Source organism: Papio anubis, chromosome 11, assembly GCF_008728515.1.
Source record: "Papio anubis isolate 15944 chromosome 11, Panubis1.0, whole genome shotgun sequence".
NCBI lineage: Eukaryota > Metazoa > Chordata > Mammalia > Primates > Cercopithecidae > Papio > Papio anubis.
The window spans coordinates 118,947,336-118,967,418 of NC_044986.1; the positions used below are offsets into that span (position 1 = coordinate 118,947,336).

At 43.4% G+C, this 20,083-nt stretch overlaps 1 protein-coding gene across 6 annotated transcripts in view; it reads left to right on the forward strand.

The window, feature by feature from the left end:
- Window positions 1–20,083, forward strand: part of SFMBT2 (Scm like with four mbt domains 2) — a 254,395-nt gene that overhangs the window by 150,231 nt on the left and 84,081 nt on the right. For all 6 annotated transcript variants that reach the window (XM_021943027.2, XM_021943028.2, XM_009213935.4 and 3 more), the window contains 2 exons: window positions 14,742–14,843; window positions 19,712–19,859. In XM_021943027.2, the coding sequence (XP_021798719.1) occupies window positions 14,742–14,843; window positions 19,712–19,859 (250 nt within the window). The remainder of the gene's footprint in view (window positions 1–14,741; window positions 14,844–19,711; window positions 19,860–20,083) is intronic.

Here is a 20,083-nt window from a genome sequence, read left to right on the forward strand (position 1 = left end):
TTTTTTTTTTTGTTTTTTTTTTTTGAGATGGAGTCTTGCTCTGTCGCCCAGGCTGGAGTGCAGTGGCGCGATCTTGACTCACTGCAAGCTCCGCCTCCCGGGTTCCCGCCATTCTCCTGCCTCAGCCTCCCGAGTAGCTGGGACTACAGGCGCCGCCACCACGCCCGGCTAGTTTTATGTATTTTTTTGTAGAGACGGGGTTTCACTGTGTTAGCCAGGATGGTCTCGATCTCCTGACCTCGTGATCCGCCTGTCTCGGCCTCCCAAAGTGCTGGGATTACAGGCTTGAGCCACCACGCCCGCCCGTCTTCTGGGTTCTTGAACTGAAGCATGTGAATTCCGTGGCAAAAAAGGACCAGCGGGGCCATCTAGTTTTTACGAGTATTGGAGAAAATCTTATAAGAGACGCACTAAAGAGGGTAACATTGGTCAAACAATAAATGTAACTATAAAAAATCGCGCCAGGCGCGGTGGCTCAAGCCTGTAATCCCAGCACTCTGGGAGGCCAAGGCGGGCGGATCACGGGGTCAGGAGATCGAGACCATTGTGGCTAACACGGTGAAACCCCATCTCTACTAAAAAAAGTACAAAAAACTAGCCGGGCGAGGTGGCAGGCGCCTGTAGTCCCAGCTATTCGGGAGGCTGAGGCAGGAGAATGGCGTAGACCTGGGAGGCGGAGCTTGCAGTGAGCTGAGATCCGGCCACTGCCCTTCAGCCCGGGCGACAGAGCGAGACTCCGTCTCAATTAAAAAAAAAAAAAAAAAAAAAAAAAAAAAATCGCAAAACCCTAGATCTATGTAGAGTTTGCTAACGCAGCTGCTTGATCACTTGGGCCTGAGCTCTGCCACCTGCAGTCCGTTAGATAGCAACTTGCTTTTAATCCTAAACGTTAAGAATTTAGTCAACTTTCAGTTTTCTGCTCCGGGAATTCTCACTCCCAAATAGCTTCTGCTTACCGTGGATAATTCTGGCTCTTGCCAGTTCCTGGGATTGCAGAAAGGGTGAGATAATATTAGCATGAACTTACTGGAATTGGTGTATGGGATCTGGAGGTGTGCAAAGGGGATACGTCTCTTGTTTATAAAACTAGACACATTTCAAAGTGATCATTGTGCCAGATTTTTATTTTTGGGGGGTTTTCTATTCCATGCTCTGTTAATAAAAATAATTAAGAAAAATTGTAATTCTTTTACCTACGGAAGATGTTATTGTGAATTTAATCCACAGTAAAATTGTTTAGAGGTGGCTCCCCTACCACCCCCCCTGTAAAAAAAACCACACCAATCCTTTTGCAAGTTAGGCCACCCGTTTAAGCCCGGTAGTGCCTTTCATGAACCAGACAGTTGCCAATAGCAGTGTCTCCAGTGAGGAACGTGATGTAAAGAGAAGTTTGAGCTTCTCTCTTTTAACTTTAGGACTTCAGAGGTTTGAGAGCTAATGGAAATGAGGACCCCATGTAATCAGGGAGCCCAGTGGTGCTGCCATGCCACCGGGCCTTGCCCTTCAGCACTTTCCCTCCTGCCCCCAGGTAGGGCACGCTGAGGAAGTCGGCGTGCTTTGCTGGGTGTCAATAAAAGATGTGGAGACTGTTCATTCCCGAACTTTCTCTCTTCTGTCCTTCTGCCAGCCACCCCTACTTTGAATCTGCCTGTCTCAGTGACATAAAGTCAAGGATAAGATAAAATCTGCCTCCAATTTTGTCGCCAGTGCCATGTATAACCAGAAAGGCCAGCACGTACACGTCAGATAAACCTTTACATGAATATATGATGTCCTGCATTTAACAACTTGATAAAAGGAATGGCTAAGTTTAGGAGAGTGGGAACCTGCTTTAAAGCTCCTCAATAGTTAACAAGCTTGTGCACTTGTGGTGACCTGCAAAGTCTCTAGATCACAACAGGATTTATTCTTTTCCCTGCCGGCATCTCGATTCTCCTGAAAGTAAATCCATCCAGACCTGCCTGCATACGTAACCCCACTCGGCAAAGGGATCAGAACATTTGGCCATTCTGCTTGTGAGTCTGTCCTGATTCACGCACTCCCTGAGCCTCAGTCATTGCTGAGCGTCTGATGATTCTGAGAGATTGCAGGTCTGTAAACAATGGGACAGGGAGCAAGGCATGGCCGGAGTGTTACAAACCCTGGCTTTCTGTGTGATAAGCCACTCACCTTGAGGATGTTTTTGGAATATGTATTAACCTTTCAGACCTCTCGGGATAGCATAAAAAGGTACAGAAGGCAAAACATAATTGAAGCCGTAGGTGAATTAGAGGAACTCCAACACCATTCTCCGTTGGAAAGTGTTGCAGTGAATTGATGAGCGTTTCTAATGATTCGCACCCACAGGCTGCAGACCTTGTGCTGGGTACTGTGCACATACTATCTCACATCCCCACAGTAACTTGACTTGGGAGGCGCTGGGAGTCTTACTGGTTAAGCTCAGGAATTGCCAGGCTCAGAGAAGTTAATTTCTAGTCATACCTCATGCAGAGAGAACATGGGTGAGCCAGGATGCACAGATGCAACTCAAACCCAAAGTCACACTTTTTTTTTTTTTTTAAATGTTTCTTTTGTCCCAGTTTTCAGAAGTAAACTGGGATATTTAAAGGCTGCACAAACTCAGTATTATTATAACAAAGAGCCAGAAAATGAATTCTGAGAGTATTAAGTGTTGCCTGTTCAGTATGGTATTTGAACCGGAGTATGTTGCTCAACTCCTTATTACTCAGTTGCTTTTGACAAGGGCTCTCCTGGGATTTTGGCCAGGATGATTTTTTATTGTACTAAGTGACAGCTGCCCCTGCCCCTTGCCAAATAAATATCTGCAGCGGGGAATGTGGTAGATGCCCCCTGTGTAGAATTAGAGCCAGTGGTGTAAGCCCGAAGAGTGGCCCCATTTTTCTTGTCAGTGATTGGCTTAGGAAGAGGTTTGTGACCAATTTGGGTCAAAAATACATGAGGACATCTGCTGGTGGTTTCTGGAATAGGTTTCCTTGCTGTGAAGAAGCAGCATAGGGAAGAGGGGACCTTGCTCTGCCTGAGAGGCCTGGAGCTTCTGCAGCCATCTTGAGCCCATGAGGGAGGAGCTGGACTGAGGAAAGCTGTCATATCTAGGGTGTGGAAGGAGGGGGATAAAAAGAACCGGGGCCATTTCTGACATTGCTTATGGCTCTGTTCACCTGTCTTGAGCTGCCTTTTCTCTGGACCCCTTTGCTATATGAGATAATGGATTTCCTTATGGTTTATGCCAGGTGGAGCAGGGTTTTCTGTCTGGTCTTTGCATGAGAAGGCTCCTTAATAGATAAAGGCTTCCTTGGGGACCAGAACCATTTTAGGTGACTAGTCTGCTTGTCGGCAGGTTGGAAATGATTGCTTACTCCTTGCAAACGGAGAACCCATTGCTGTCATAGTGGTAGTAGGCTAGTGGGTTAAGGAGTACTTGAGTTTATTGTCATCGTCCTATGCATGCAAAGCACCTCTTGTGCCACCATATTGTGGTCACCATTGTTTGTGGTTATTGCTGTCATTCATAACAGCATCTTTGAATTTTATACACTAGACATTCAAAGTGGAGGCAGTGGGAGGGTAACAGCAGCACCAGGTCTGCAGTGTAGACTGGCACAAATGTAAGTAAGGATTTCCAGGTCTTGCTGAGACAGCATCAGAGTGAGTCAAGATTAACAGGGATGGTTGGCACCGCTGATCACACCAAGGGGCTGAAGGGTACTAGAGTGAGTTGATGCTGGAGACAGAGGCAGAGAGGATCCATTGATGCTGAGGAGGCTCATCAGAAGTGTAGGGGGAGGAGACCACAAGGTCAGGTGTCTCATCAATAATACCTGACTTTTCTCTCAACCGAATCGGAATCAGTGGTTCTCAACTCAGGGGCCAGGGGCATGTGCCCTTCAGTGGACATGTGGCAAAGCCAGGAGACATTTCAATTGTCCCAGGTGGGGGATGCAGTCAGCATCTAGTGGATAGATGCCAGAGATGCAGTTGCAACATCCTGCAGTGGCAGAACAGCCCCCCAACAAAGAATCTGGCCCCAAAAGGTCAATACTGTTGAGGTTAATCATCCCTGTTTCTCACCTGGGAATGGTTGGTGGAGGGAAGCCGAGGGCAGCTGGGGTGTGAGGAAGGCTCTGGAGACTGAAGCTGTTGTTAGATCCAGGCCAGGCTGCCTGGCAGTGGACACTTCCCAGAGGGGAGGCTTCCCACCTGTGGCAGAACACGTAGAGGGGTTTGCAAGCTCTCCGTGTTTACTGGCCTCCACATTGGTGTCTGGGAAGGGCAGAACAGAAGCTCAGACTGGTGGGTGGAGAAGTTTTGCACCTTCCCAGCTCTTGCTTCTTTCTCTGAAGTATGCTGGCACCGTGTTTCCATGACAGCAGTTGAGTTAATGCATTTAGGGGCCCCTCAGCGTCCACTGTATCCTGCCTGTTACAAATCGTGTGGTTCAGGTTGTAATCTATGATACTACGGTACTACGTTTCTCATTACTATTTTTTAATTTGCTTGAACGCATAGCTACTAGATAAAATTGCTCTTTACATCTGTAAGTAAAAAATAGAAATGCTTATTAGTGTTCAGCAATAGATTTTAAAATTACATTTTTGTTACAAATATTTCACTGGCTAAATTGAAATCAGTGTAATCAAATTGAAATGTCATAATACTATTGATTTAATAAATGCTGGCCTCCTAATATCTGTTTTTCAATGAAACTAGTATTACGGGAGTAATTTTCTAATGAACATCTGAGCACGAAATCATTGGTAAAACAAAAGAAGAATGGTATCATAAATGGCTCTGGATGGTTTTTTTCAGCGGGACCTAGCATGCTGGTACGAATAGAGGAATTAAAGCGTAGTTCATTATATATTAATCTGAATGTAATACTAACTAAAACCTTCCATTGACTTCACTGAAGCCTAGTCTTAGAAATTATGCAAATTAATGGAGGCCTTGAAAAGAAGCACATGCAATATTTGAGTTCCCTGTGGACCAAAAAACTGGCATGTTGGAACTGAAAAAATTATACTGTGCAGTATTTTTGTGTAAGTACAGTACACTAAAAGATTTTGGTGCTTTAAAAAATTGGGCAGGGTGAATCCTATATCTGTTTTTTGTCTATTTTATTTTATATCCAAATGAGCCGAAAGGAAGAAGCAAAGAATTGAAGGTTGACACTGAGACTGCTGCTGCAGAAAGAGAATTTCATGTAGTCTTTGATTGTGGAACTTGGGTTAAGAATTTAGTTCCTGGAGCCAGGCATGGTGGCTCATGCCTGTAATCCCAGCACTTTGGGATGCTGAGGTGGTTAGATTGCTTGAACCCAGGAGTTTGAGACCAGCCTGAGCAACATGGCAAAACCCCATCTCTACAAAAAAAAAACAAAAAATTAGCCAGGTGTGGTGGTGCACACCTGTAGTCCCAGCTACCGGGGAGGCTGAGGTGGAAGTATTGCTTGAGCCTGGGAGGCGGAGGTTGCAGCAAGCCCTCATTGCATCATTGCACTTCAGCCTGGGTGGCAGAGACCCTATCTCAATAATACAAGAATTTGATTTCTGCATAAGGATGATTTCACTGCCTTTTTTTTTTTTTACATGCAAATCCTCCCCAAGTACATTTTAATTTTGTTGTTTTAATTAACGAGAACTTGTTCTCCCCTGTGCCACATCTTCCACAATTTTTTATCGTGTGAGATGTGTTTATCTAATGAAGTGGGGATGGGAAGAGGCATTAGCTATTTTCGGAGTCTGTGATAGCCACATAATGACATTTTAAGAGCATAAGCTTCAGTTCTTCAAGCCCCTCAAGTGAATGTGGAGATGAGTCAAGTTCAGGCAGGCCCAGCAGACATGAATGTTCTTTCTTTTCTGTCTTCTTTTTCTCCTGTCTCCCCATTAGTAATACTCTCCATTGCTGTTTGTAGATTAATACTCACAGCCACGTGTATGCTGTATTTTATAAAGAACTTGACTGTTCACCCTGAAGCTTTGGCACCTGCCAGAGGCGTGAGTTGCTGCTGACTCATGATGACTGTGTCCAGGCAGGTGTGTTTCTCCCGCAGCGATGGTTCACTCCTCCTGAATCCGGTGCTGTCCCTTTCCAGGCACGGCAACCACTGCCAAGACAAGGACTTCATCGGGGCAGATGTTGAAAGCAGTGGGTGACCGTGGGCAGTGAGTGCACCCAGGGCGGGCTCTGAGGTTGCAGGATCCTCCTGACCTCTGTTTTAAGTGAAAAAAGTAAGACATAAGCCAAAACTATAAAGTCAGGACACCAAGATATTGAAGTTTGTCCATACTCCTTTTTCCAGCATGATACTGTACTTCCTGTTTCTCAGTGCAGTTTTCTTTTCTTTTTTCTTTTTGTTTTTCTTTTTTCCTTTTTCTTTTTCTTTTCAGATGGAGTCTCGCTCTGTCGCCCAGGCTGGAATGCAGTGGCGTGATCACGGCTCACTGTAACTTCCGCCTCCTGGGTTCAAACGATTCCCCTGCCTCAACCTTCACAGTAACTGGGATGACAGGCGCCCACCACCACACCCAGCTAATTTTTATATTTTTAGTAGAGATGGAGTTTAATAGTGTAGGCCAGGCTGGCCTCGAACTCCTGACCTCAGTTGTTTTCTAAGTAAATTTCCAGCTTTTCAAGGTCAGGAATCACCTCAGCTACTTTCCTGTCCGTCCATTATAGGATGGTGCCTATCACGTGGTATTTAAAATACCAGTCACAGGTTGGGGTTGGTGTGGGCTTTGCAGCCATCCATGTGTACTAGATTAACCACGTTGATCAGAGTAACCTGTCTTGGTTAACGTGGATAACATCGTGTGGAAGTAGGTATCGATAGAGGATAATTTATGAAGCACCGTGAACATTTTGCTGCACGTATTTCCTAAATCTTCATTGCTTAATGTACAAACACACGAAAGTAGTCATGATATTTGCTAATTGTTGATGAAGGCTGTGACTGGCTCTAGATAAACATTTTGGAAGTAACTTTTAGGGCCGGAATGCACTCACATACTTTCTTCTTAAGCCATTGAAAAGTGCGAGGAATTAACAGCAAAACTTGGAGGTTTTAAGTAAATGATCAGTGTTAGTAGCTATCACTTTTTACCTTAGTAATAGCTTTCTTTGAAAGAAAATTTTAGGGGGCTCTAGGTAGATTGTAGTAGTGTTGTTTGCCTGTATACACTAATTATTGATTTTTAAAAAGTCCTTTTTGGTCTTTGTTCCCTGGTCTGTTATATAACCTGGTGGCTAGAAGGTGGGCTCAGACTGAGTCAGGCTGCTTGGGCTTGAAGCCTGGCTTCTCTTGGTAGCTGTGTGCCCTTGCGTGGGTAACTTCGTCTCTCTGTGTCTTAATTTCCTCCTGCAAGAGGGATTCCACCCCACAGTCTGTGTCAGCGGAAAATGACAATACAGAGAGTATGCCTGCCAGTATTTACAACATGTTAGCTGTTTCTGCCCACTTGATATTACAGCCTGAGCATCTCTTATCCAAAATGCCTGGGACCAGACGTGTCTCCGGGTTCAGATTTTGGAATATTCGCGGTACATTTGCCTGTTGAGCATCTGAAAACCCGAAATCGAAAAGGCTCCGATGAGCATTTCTTATGAGCGCTTGTTGGCCCTCAAAAAGTTTCGGGTTTGGGGCTTGGGATTTTCAGAGTTGGGATGTCCAGTTTGTATACACAGAACCTAGTTAATCTCAGCACAGATTTACTACATCTTAGTAGGGGAGTGAGAACTGCTCAGGCTCTGGAGGGAATAAAGCTGATGAAACCTGGGTACAGAAAGGAAGTTGATGTAGACAGAACCTCTTTTATGATGTCATTCCACTGAAAATAAGGTTCCCTGAAGAGAGATTGCCACGGTAGCCTGCTAAGACAGTCCTCCAATAAAATGAATGGCATTTTACTTTTGATCAATATGAAACTACTTTAGGGCAAAAATAAAAATGGGTAGTGATGAATATAGATGGGAATGACATTGCTGGCATTTATTAAAGGAGAGTAGTTTTTCTGTAGGCAATTTGACTGGACTCCAGTACTCTTAAGTAAACAGTATTTCTTGAATGTGACAGGCATATTTGTAAATCTACTAAGGACTTAGTAATATATCCTGATAACAGGAATAACATCATTCTTGATCCAATAATTGCAAAGTGTGAATGATTCTCTAGAGCTTTGGAAAGGCCAAGAATGTCTCTTTCAAACGACAGTGAATTTTCCATTATCTCTCAGTACATAATTGGTTTGGCGAATCATCTTCAGGACCCAGGAACTCTCTCTGTCCTTAATATTGAGGATGATTAGTTGGGTGTTTGTGTAAATGAATGCATGCCCTCTGACTGCATCAACAGCCCAAAGTAAGTGGTCTGGGGTGAATAGATTTGTTTTTCAATGAGAAGAGCTGCATCTTTTCTCATATACTAATACGGATGGACACTTACACCGCAGAACTCAGCAGTTCTGTCTGTTGGCTTATTTGGAAATTTTGTGGTGTTGAATCCTTCAATTATCATAAAAACTTGTTATTCCTTAGGAGTATCAAGTGACTTCTTTTGCCTTTTAGATCATATTTAAATGCTTCTATCCAATATGCAGAGCCCAGTCTCTGTGCATAAATTCACTGTGCTACCTTCCCACAATCTTTTTTTTTTTCTTTTTTTTTTTTGTTTGAGACGAAGTCTCGCTCTGTCACCAGGCTAGAGTGCAGTGGCTCAATCTCGGCTCACTGCAACCTCACCACGCCCAGCTAATTTTTGTATTTTTTTTTTAGGAGAGACGGGGTTTCACCATGTTGGCCAGGATGGTCTCGATCTCTTGACCTCGTGATCCACCCGCCTCGGCCTCCCAAAGTGCTGGGATTACAGGCATAAGCCACTGTGCTCCACCCCCAGAATCTTTTATCATTCTGAGTCACGTGGTTTTCATCTTCCAAATTAAGCTTCACACCTATAAATCCTTTGACTACTGTGATCATAGTGATACTTCATTTTTATATGCTAGAAGTAAAAAACATTTGTTCTGAAGTTCCCTTCTCAGTCTGGATCTTCCATAGCTGTTCTTGCCTGTCTTTTCCTTCTCCCTTTGACAAGTGGAGGTGTTCTGTGTATTCCATGCAATAGCTGTTTGTCTCCTGTGTAGTACCTCAGTGGCTTCTGATCAGTGCTTCTTGGATGAGTGACAGAATATAGGATTGGAATGGATGTCAAGAAATCATCAGGTTTCTGTCATCCCTTCAGTTTAATTCAATAAATATGTATTGAAGCCTTTCTTGGGTGAGCCACGTAGCATAAATGAGGGAGTTTGGCACTTACTGGAAAGTTCTGCACTTACAGCATGGTTATCTTTCGTGTTTTTTAAAGTTCTCCCATGGCCAGAAGTTTCAGTGGCAAACCCCATCAGAAAATATTGTCGTGCTCTTGCAGTAAAACGTTTCTGAAATCGTCATTCATGAGTAATATAAACATTAGAGTAGCAGGTTTAGCCAAACTCTTAATTGTTATGTCTTTATTCTTGAGTCTTCTCAATTTCCATTGTGTTGACTTAGCTTTGAAACTGGTGGGGTTTCTACATGGTCATAGAGGGATTTGTTTTTTGATGTTGATTAGGAAGTGATTTTCAGAAAGTGGAAGTTAGGGCTGGAAGATACAGCAACGTATTTTATAGTTTCCAGATTTATTTATGAAACACAGAGTTGAACTTTAATAGGATAAGATATGTGGATATTTGAGGCCATACTACAAATGCCTATGTTTGGATGTTGTGACCTCTCAGAATTTCTGGCTTCTTTTTTCAGTATATGAAACAAGAATGTTTAAGGGGTTTTGTGTAGTTTGGAAAGAAAAGCAGATGCATTTCCGTGAGTAAGAAGTGTCTTGACTGTAACTTATGAACTGTTTTTACCCACAACACTTCTAACGTCACGTGTGTGGGTTTTTCCACACCAACCAGTTCTTCAACTCTCTGGACAGCAAGTGAATATCCTGCAGTTTAATTCGTTTCTGACACCATCTGAAAGCAGTGCAGACCCCACAAGTGAAGGGCTCGGTACCACAAGATTCCCCCACTTTGATGCCAGTCACAAGTCCTGGGATTCCTGTACTTGATGGCTATAAATTAGGGTTCCTAAAATCCCCTTCTCAGATTTGATAGTTTTCCAGAACGGCTCACAGAGCAATTTCCTTACTATTACCTGTTTATTGTGAAGGGTACCATACAGGATGCAAATGAACAGCCAAATGGAAGAGGTGCCCAGGGTGAGGGCTGGAAGGGGGTCCCAGGCACAGGGACTTCTGGCCATGTGGAGTTGGGGTGTCCCCACCTCCTGGCACATGGAAGTGTTCATCAACTGGAAAACCCCAACTCTGTCATTTAGGGTGTTCATGGGCGTTTCATTATGTAGGCACAATTGATGAAATCTTTGGCCATTGGTAATGAGCTCCATATCCAGCTCTTCTCCCCTCCCTAGTGGTTGTGGGGTGGAAATGAACTTACAGACCTCTCTAATTGTGCCTTGGACTTTCTGGACACGAGCCCCCACCCTGAAGCTGTTTAGGGACCCACCAAGAATGGACCGATTAGAACAAAAAAGCTCCTATCACCTGGGAAATCCCACAGGATTTAGGAGTCCTGTACCAGAGACAAAGACCGATATACATTTACCACACAGCTGAAACCTGGGAGAAATAGTTTAAGTTGTAGGAGATCTGAGCCAAGACTGACAGAGGGGAAACTAGTTTCTAAAATTTTTGGAATAATGCCCACTGAGCATTATTCTTAAACTGTTTAAGAATATTTAAATGTCATGTTCTTTCTATTTTCATCCTGCATTCATGCGTGGTTTTGATGTTTATGTTCGTTGTTACAGATGAGCAGAGGTGGGGAGTTTAATGATGAACATTCGAGCGCAGGACACTCTGGGAGAAAAGGAAGAGATTGTGTGTTGTCTGCAGGAAGCGGAAGTGATCCCCTCTTAACCTACAGATGTAATTAGATGCAGAGGATGCTGAAGTCATTACCCATAAGCATTTCCAATACAGTCCGCAACCCTGAGTGGGCAGGGTTATCTCAGGGACACATTGCTGTCTGCTGTATTTCCAAGGAGCGGCAACCACTGCCTGGTGTCTGCTCGACAACTGTGAACACAGGAAGTCCGCAGAGAGGGCAGGGCTTCTGGGGCCACAGAGTTTCCACACAGCACGGGGAGCTCTGACTGACAGACCTTCCCAGAGGGCTTGGAGTACGGAATAAAGGTTGGGGGTGGATTTGGCTAAAGACTCCAAGTCAGTGGTCAAGGTCAGGCTGAGGGCCTGGGATGTAGAAAGGGCTTAGGGTTGTGGGTAAACCCTACTTAGAAAGCTGACTCTACTCAGAGAGCAAAGGTTGGAGCAAGAGTTCTGTGGAGGAGAGAGAAGCACAGAATCTGGAATGGAGGGAATGAAGAGGGCAGGTAGACCAGAAGCCCCATGGCTGTCAGGACGCCCCTACAGCAGAGGCTCTGAGTAGAGCCGTGGCGATAGAGGCAGCCAGGGAGTAGACCCATGCCTGCCGCCGTGCACCAGACCTCAGGAATGCCTCGCCCTGTGGCTGTGGCTGGTGAGGGGCAGGCTGCAGGAAGAAGGGGGCCCTACACAGAGAAAGAGTCTCCTGAGAAACACTGACATTCATCTGTTAACCATTACTTACAGTTATGAATGTCCCGGGAGTGACTGAGGGCACCTCTGATTGTCAAACAGCGTAATAATGACTGCTTAGACTTGCTGAGTACATTCAGGCCATGTTTTATTATATCATAATTCTATAATAATTCCCCTTTTCCAAAGATGAAAGGGTTTTGTACTTAAATGGGGAAGGATATTTACCTGCAAAAACCATGATCAGGGACTCACTTCTCGCTGATGGGTACTGGGGACATGGGTGTCTGACAGGAACATTCACTTTTTGAGATGAAGTCTTGCCCTGTCACCCAGGCTGGAGTACAGTCATGTGATCTCGGCTCATTGTACCCTGTGCCTCCAGGCTCAAATGATTCTCCTGCCTCAGCCTCCTAGGTAGCTGAGATTACAGGTTTCCGCCACCACATTCAGCTATTTTTTGTATTTTTAGTAGAGACAGGGTTTCACCATGTTGGCCAGGCTGGTCTCAAACTCCTGACCTCATGATCCGACTGCCTCAGCCTCCCAAAGTGCTGGGATTACAGGCAGGAGCTACTGCACCCAGTCCACTTTTAATCCTTTTTTTTTAATGTTTAAATTTTTTTATTGGTATGTAATAGATGTACATACTTTGGGGTACATGTGATTAATACATTCATATAATTTGTAAAGATCAAATCAGTGTAATTGAGATACCTATGACCTTAAATATTTGTCTTTTCTTTGGGCTAGAAACATTCAAGTTAACTTTGAATTCGGATGTCAGCGAGTCAGTGTTGGTTTAGTTGTGATGTCTCCTCGCCTGTGGCTTCTGGCTCTGCCTGGGCATGACTGCTGCTGTGTGTTAATCCGCATTTGCTCTCTGTACAGTAGCCTTCGATTCCTTCTCTTTCCTGATTTGCCTTCCCCCAGCCACCTTTAAAAGTAAATGTTTTGAAATCAAAACCACAAGGAGATACCATCTCACACCAGTAAGAATGGCTGTTATTAAAAAGTCAAACAAACAGATGCTGATGAGGCTGTGGAGAATAGGGAACACTTACCCACTGCTGGTGGGAATATAAATTAGTTCACTCACTGTGAAAGCAGTTTTGAGATTTACTGACTTGAAACAGCTACCATTCGACCCAGCAATCTCATTGGTGGCTGTATACCCAAAGGAAAACAGGTCATTCTGTCAAAAAGACACATGCACTCACACGTTCATTGCAGCACTGTTCACAATAGCAAAGGCATGGAAGCAGCCTGAGTGCCCATCAGTGATGGACTGGCTAAAGAAAATGTGGTACATATATATTTATGGAATATCACACAGCCATAAAAAAGAATGCAGGTATGTTCTTTGCAGCAACATGGATGGAGCTGAAGGCCGTTATTCTTAGCAAACTAATGCAGGAACAGAAAGCCAAATACTGCATGTTGTCGTTTAGAAGTGTGAGCTGAACATTGAGCACACACGGACGTAAACATGGTACCAATAGTCACTGGAGACTACTAGAGGGGAGGGGGGAAATGAGTCATAGGTCAAAAAATTACCTATTGGGTACTATGTTCACTACCTGAGTGTAGTATGCCCATGTAACAAACCTGTGTATGTACCCCTGCATCTAAAATAAAAGCTAAAAATAAATAAAATACTTTGTTTGCAACATAAACAATGCAGATCATCACCTGCACCTATTTCCTTGTGCTTTTCCTTATGCATATAATTTTTATAAAGTGTGGATTGTAAGTTATTAAGGAATTTGTAAATGTTTAGAGTGGCCAGTTCCTTTGATTGGGTTTTGTCATGTTTGACCACGTCCTGTCTTGTTCTGATTAATGTCCTCTTTGGACATGGCCCCAGCATTCATCATGCATCCCCCAATACAGAGACCTTTGCAGACTGCCCTGGGGACATGAAAAATGAAAGGGTCCATGTGGTTCTACAGGCGTTTACATTCAGTTACCTTGGCAACTCGGTGCACTGGTTGAGGGTTTTATAAGCAGTTCTTCTAGTCTGATCTCCTGTCGGACACTGACGGTACTGACCAGCTTTTGGGGGTTTTGGGGAAACAGGCACTGTCCGTCTGGGTTCTGTGCGGTCCTCAGAGTTGGATATAGAGTGATGTGGTTGGAGTAATTAAAAACCCACTTTCGATTCGCAGGTCAAAGAAAGTAACAGGTCCCCAGATATTTTCGTACTTCACACCCAATTGATGTATTTGGAAATCGCAGGATTTATTTGCAGCTATTATTTCCTCAGGGACAGACTGCAAATACATTTTATTTATCCACACTGTTTATCCAGACCGTGAGTTATGAGGTGACCTCCATCTCCGCAAGATAAATTCTGGTATCCGGAGTCCAGCCAACCTCCTCTATTGCTGTGTAGCTGAAGTGGATATTGAAATTTGTTTTCTTAGGAGGCAGGAAAGCCCCATCTCTCTCACATAAGGTTGCTGTGAGCGGGTTATAAAACTGCCAGATCCCTATTAGGAAAAGAGTGTTGCTCCCCTTTGTTGAGTAGGAGTCAGGTTCTAATCGTTCGTGGGGCAGGTTTGGATTCTTACCTCCAGGCATCTCTAAGATCACGGGGATTATGGGATCTTGACTACCCCTACCTGTACCATACTGGTAAGCCGTGTGCCAGCTTACTCCCAGTAACTGGTAAGCAGTGTGCTCTTAGACACGGGAGGTGGGGGCAGACCATGGGTACAGGGTGCTGACTGAAGCTCTGAGATGTGACTCCAGTATCGAGAGGCCTCGTTTTCTGAAGACACCCTGCTGTGTTAGGATGACGGATTGCCTCCCGTACTCTGCTGTGCTTCAGTTGATAGCACCGAGGACGAGCAAAGCAGTGTAATGTGAACTTTTGCTTAGGGTAAATTTAACATGGCCACGAAGCCTTGTTGCCTCTCCCTTGGAAAAGCAATTTAGCCTGCAGAAAATAATTAAATCCGCGGTATCTGGCAATAATTAGAAATTCTGAACGGGGAGGGTTAATTGTTTCCATCAGATTTCGGTTGCCCAATAAAATGGGAGCGCATCCGGACCATGGCTTTCAGTATTTTCATCTTTCTCCCTGCAGGATCACGCAGATTTGCGAAGCCATTTCTTCACAGTTGGGATGAAGCTTGAGACAGTGAATATGAGCGAGCCCTTTGACATCTCTCCTGCGTCAGTGACTAAGGTGGGTTTTCCTCCCTCGTTCTTCGACCCAACTCCTAGAGTGGATCAAATTAAACCTTTCAACTCAAAGACGACCAGATGAAATATATTCGTGCAAGGCTATCAGCAATGCCAGGCGAAGCTAAGGAAGATTGCCGCCCCTCCAGTCCAGCGCTGCTTTAAGCTGTTTTTATTACTGGTGACACAGAGTGACTCTAATCAGATGCCCCCTCTTATCATGGATAGGGTGAATTTTCCTTGTCTTCTGCTAGTTGTCCACTGACGAGTTGCACGTTGTAATCATTACAAGGGTAATTTGTTCTTCCTGCATGGGTAGTAAATATGATCTGTTTAAACTTGGAAAATACATGAAAATGGTGCAAAGCAAATTCTCACCTCCCATGTCTCAGCATTTCTGTGTTATTTTTCTCATGTGCCCTCATTGACTAAAGAAAAACTCATGCTTCTAAGATCTACAGATTCAGAATAAAATTACCTTTTAACATAAAGGCATTTTTATAATGATCTGTTAGTCTTTGAAGATTGTAATATCCCAGCGGGTCATGGTGGCTCACATCCGTAATCCCAGCACTTTGGGAGGCCAAGGGGGAAGGATCACTTGAGCCCAGGAGTTCAAAACCAGCCTGGGTAACATAGGGAGACCCTGTCTCTACAAACAGTAAAACATTTTTGAAAAAGTATAATATCCATTCCCCATTAAAGAAGTTTTAATGACAAAACCTCTGGTAAAATCAAAATTGCTTGTTTCTACCTTAAATATTCTCTTACAAATAGTGTGGGAAACTTAGCATTCTTGGCCGACGTGTGTTTTGGTGAATGGTCTTTTGTGTACTTCAGCAGGAGAATTTAATTACAGATTTAAATCTGTTTTAATTTCTTTTTCTTAAGGAAATGGGATTTTCGTTAAGGAAAATCACTTTTCATGCAGTGATTAGTATTTGTTATGTGAGTCATGAGTTTTTAAAAATTTATGATTTGGTAACACTTGAGAAATTTAGTAGTGATAATGTATTACAGAATATGGAAATTGGTTATAAAAATGAAATGCTTTCTAAACATTTTTTCTTGTAAACATTTTTTCTTTAGTGAACATAAATTGTTTTTATAACCATTAAAGTAGCTTATTTCAAGGATAACTTTAGGAGCTGGGCACGGTGGCTCACGCCTGTGATCCTGGCACTTTGGGAGGCTGAGGTAGGGTGATCACCTGAGGTCAGGAGTTTGAGACCAGCCTGGCCAGCAGGGTGAAACCCCATCTCTGCTAAAAATACAAAATTTAGCCAGGTATGGTGGCGCATACCTGTAACCCCAGCTTCTTGGGAGGCTGAGGCAGGAGAATCACTTGAACCTGGGAAACGGAGGTTGTAGTGAGCCGAGATCTTGCCACTGCCCTCCAGCCTGGGCGACAGAATGAGACTCCATCTCAAAACAAACAAACAAACAAACAAACAAAATCAGAAAAACTTTAAATATTTAAGGTTATTTATTTAAGGAAAAATACATTGGCTTTTGCTTTATAATCTTTGAAAGTCATGTACTCCTGATTATCTAGCATCCGTTAAAAACCTTTTAATTTGAAATGGCCTTTGGGGTTCTTTACTGTATATCCTGCCAGTAGTCGGATATTTTTCCAAAATGGACAAATGGTACCCTGTTGAATCCTAGCCAGAATTCTCCTTTGTTCCGTTAGTGGGTGCTGCAGTCATGCCAGCTGCCCATCTGTTTGCAGATGTAGCATGCTACAGAGTCACTTCACCTGGTATTTATCAATTAAACTCAACAGAGTTGATGTGCATAGACTGTCAGTGGTAACCTCTCTTACATTCTTTCTTTCTTTTTTTTTTTTTTTGAGATAGAGCCTTGCTCCATTGCCCAGGCTAAAGTTCAATGACGTGATCTCGGCTCACTCACTACAACCTCTGCCTCCTGGGTTCAAGTGATTCTCCTGCCTCAGCCTCCCAAGTAGCTGGGATTATAGGCGCCTGCCACCGTGCCTGGCTAATTTTTGTGTTTTTAGTAGAGATGGGGTTTCATCATCTTGGCCAGGCTGGTCTCGAACTCCTGACCTTGTGATCCGCCCGCCTCAGCCTCCCAAAGTACTGGGATTATAGGCGTGAGCCACTGCACCCAGCCTCTCTCACATTCTTATTCCTTTAAATAATTCTTATGCCTTTAAATAGTTGTAATATATAATGTTAGAATGTGTCTACTAATCAAAATTAATTTCAGCCCAAATATCTTTTTCTAGTTGGATAGACTTCCAGTGATAGTTGGCTTTTCACAGTAAATAATTTTCTCTAAATAGATCTTATCGAGGGGAGGGAAGAAGTATTTTTACTGATTTCTAAATTGTGTTTCCCTTTTTATTTTGCTTTTTCTTACCCTTTGTAGCAAAGATAAAATAAGTCGTGCTGTTTCATGTACAGCCCTCCTTCTCTTATTGACCATGTTTTATATAATGCATGGACTGGGATGTGTGCATCTGTCTTTTAGAACCTAGGTAGGCACCTCCCCAGGTTCAAGACTCATCTTCATGTAATGACGTATCAGAATACTCCTAGCGTAGAAGATATTTACAATTAAATATATTTCTGTAAGTATGGGGAAAGTACCTTGGAGTATTATGTTGGAAAATATAACACACTGTGCTATCATTACTCATCACAATGAAAATTTCATTTTTTTTCCCACCTTGGGCCTTTTCTTGGTGGCATAACTGTTGAAGAAATATGTAAATAATGTTACAACAAACAGACAAGGATGCAGACAGGCGTGTAGTGGATCGACTATTAAATGGTGAACCTCCAGCAGTCCAGCCAGGGTGTGTTCCTGGTGTTGAAATACTGGCAGATGGTGGTGATGTCATCTGTGTAAGCAAAGTGCATTGTATTGATTAGAGGAAAGGATACTGGTATTAGAAGCCTTGGGTTCTGTTTCTGTGTCTGCCATCCCTTAGCTGTGCAATCTTGGGCAAGTCAGTTAACTGCTCTGGGCGTTAGTTCTGAGTCCTGTGGGTTCTGGACTGGGTAGAGCACAAAACACTGCTTCGGACCATTTAGGAACATGAGCCCTGATGGATCTGATGAAACGTACTAAGCTTTTCCTTTGAAGCGTTCCCACGTGAACATGCATTTTAACGGTTGTGGAAATTCCTTCTTTATAGGGTACCGCAGCTCCACCAAAATCACATACTCTTTGTATACGTGTGTGTGTGAGTATGTGTATGTATGCGAGACAGACTAAATAACAGTAATTTAACAGATATTTATTGAGCATTCATAGGCTGCATTCTGGACAATGTTCCCATTGTGGAGCTTATATTTTAATGGAGGGAGACAGACTATAAACAGAATCAATAAGTAAATAAATCTAGTATGTTACATATTAAATGCTAAGAAGAAAGATACACCAGGGCAGGGATGTTGGGTTCCTGGGACGGTGCCCGCCAATAGCAGTGAGGACTCCAGGAGGCCTTGGTGTTAGTTTCCCTGTTGGTACGCCCTTGGCTTTGCACCCTGAGCCAGATCGCCATGCATCAGTTTTCAAGACTGTCCAGGGGAGTTCAGGTGCCCAGAGGAGTGAAAGTGATAGAAGTCGAAGGATTTCCATAATCCTTTCAGGTGGAGGGAGGATGAGATTCTCAATAGAGCTCTCAGAGATGACCTCACTGGGAAGGCCCCATCTGATCCTTTGTTGCTTGAAGTTGACTTTCACAGGCAAACCTTCAGTAAACTATTTACCAAAATTAGCCCAGAGAACAGAAGTGAGTTTCCTCTCCTGCTTTGCTTTGAACTAAATTGCTACCAGAAAAAAAATAAAGGAGCCGGGAATCATAGCTTCGTAAAACTCTCAAGGTTTCCTAAGAAAGACTGGGTTATGTCCGTTGAATTGGGAAAGGGATCTTTTTTTCTGGCCTGGTTTAGATACTAAATGATTTAAATCCATCATGCTTTTCAGTGATGGTCCATCTGATTTTTACCCTCTGCTTTGTGTATCGGCATGCCTTGCTCTTATTTCTTCATTGATGTTTCTTCTTATATTCAGTGGACATTTATCCAGTTCCTATGTACAAAGCACTTTATGTGCATTTGGGAATACTTGTGTTAACAAAAAGACATCACTCTCCTTTAATAACTTATGCTGCATGGCATTGGAAGACCAATGTGTTATCAGTCTAGAAAGGAGTAAGAGTTTTCAATACAGAAGTTGAAGTCTGAAATTTTAGGAGCACAGAGTGAGGGCGGTTTATTCCACCCAGATCAGCAGCACTGAAGTACGAGATGCACCTTGAAAATGCACTGTGTTTTGATAGCTCAAACATGGCATTGGGGATGTCGTAGTTGATGAGGCTTAGGGTGAATGATTTCCTCTCGGGCTGGAGGGTGGGGTGTTCTGAGGGATATGGTACAGGATGAGGCTAGAAAGCTCCAAGCCAGATCTTGGAGATTGTTGAATGATCTGGTATAAAGAGTTTGGTGCTGGCTGTGGACACTGAGAGGTGGTTTCACTTTTCAGTTCCTGTCTTGGCTGTCATCGAAGCTGGGGTTTGTCTGTCTGACTTCCTCCGTTCATTTTTCTTCAAGCTATGGCCATTGGTTTACTTCTCCAAGTCTTTAATTTTGTTCATTCTCAGTCTTCCATATCACCTAGTTATTTATCTTTCCATTAATAGGAGCACAGCGGTCAATTCTAACTTTTTATCAGCTGAATTAATTTAGTAATAGACATTGAAAATGCCAGTTTGTATTCAGATCATTTTGATGAACTATATTTAATTGCCTTTGGAGGCTCTGCCACTATTTTATGCTTGCATTATGTGTAACTCTAAAGAATTAACCTTTGGCTCCCTGCCTTTTTTTTTTCTTTTAGGTTTTTAACAATCATTTTTTTCAAGTGACTATTGATGACCTAAGACCTGAACCAAGTAAACTCTCAGTGCTGTGCCATGCAGATTCTTTGGGGATTTTGCCAGTACAATGGTGCCTTAAAAATGGAGTCAGCCTCACTCCTCCCAAAGGTTTGTATTCTGTGAAGGTGTGCAGGGTCTGGCGATTCAGGAGGGTGTCTTATTGTCATTGAAGTAACACTTGCATTAATCTGGGGAGGCTGGTTGTGTAAAGGGTTTAGATGTAGTAGAAATAGGGCGTTCTTCATCAGCTTGACATAGGTGTCAGTTACAGCTCCATCCCCGGGCGAGGCGAGCGGCCTTGGGCTTCTCACTTCTGTCCACAGGAGTTTCCC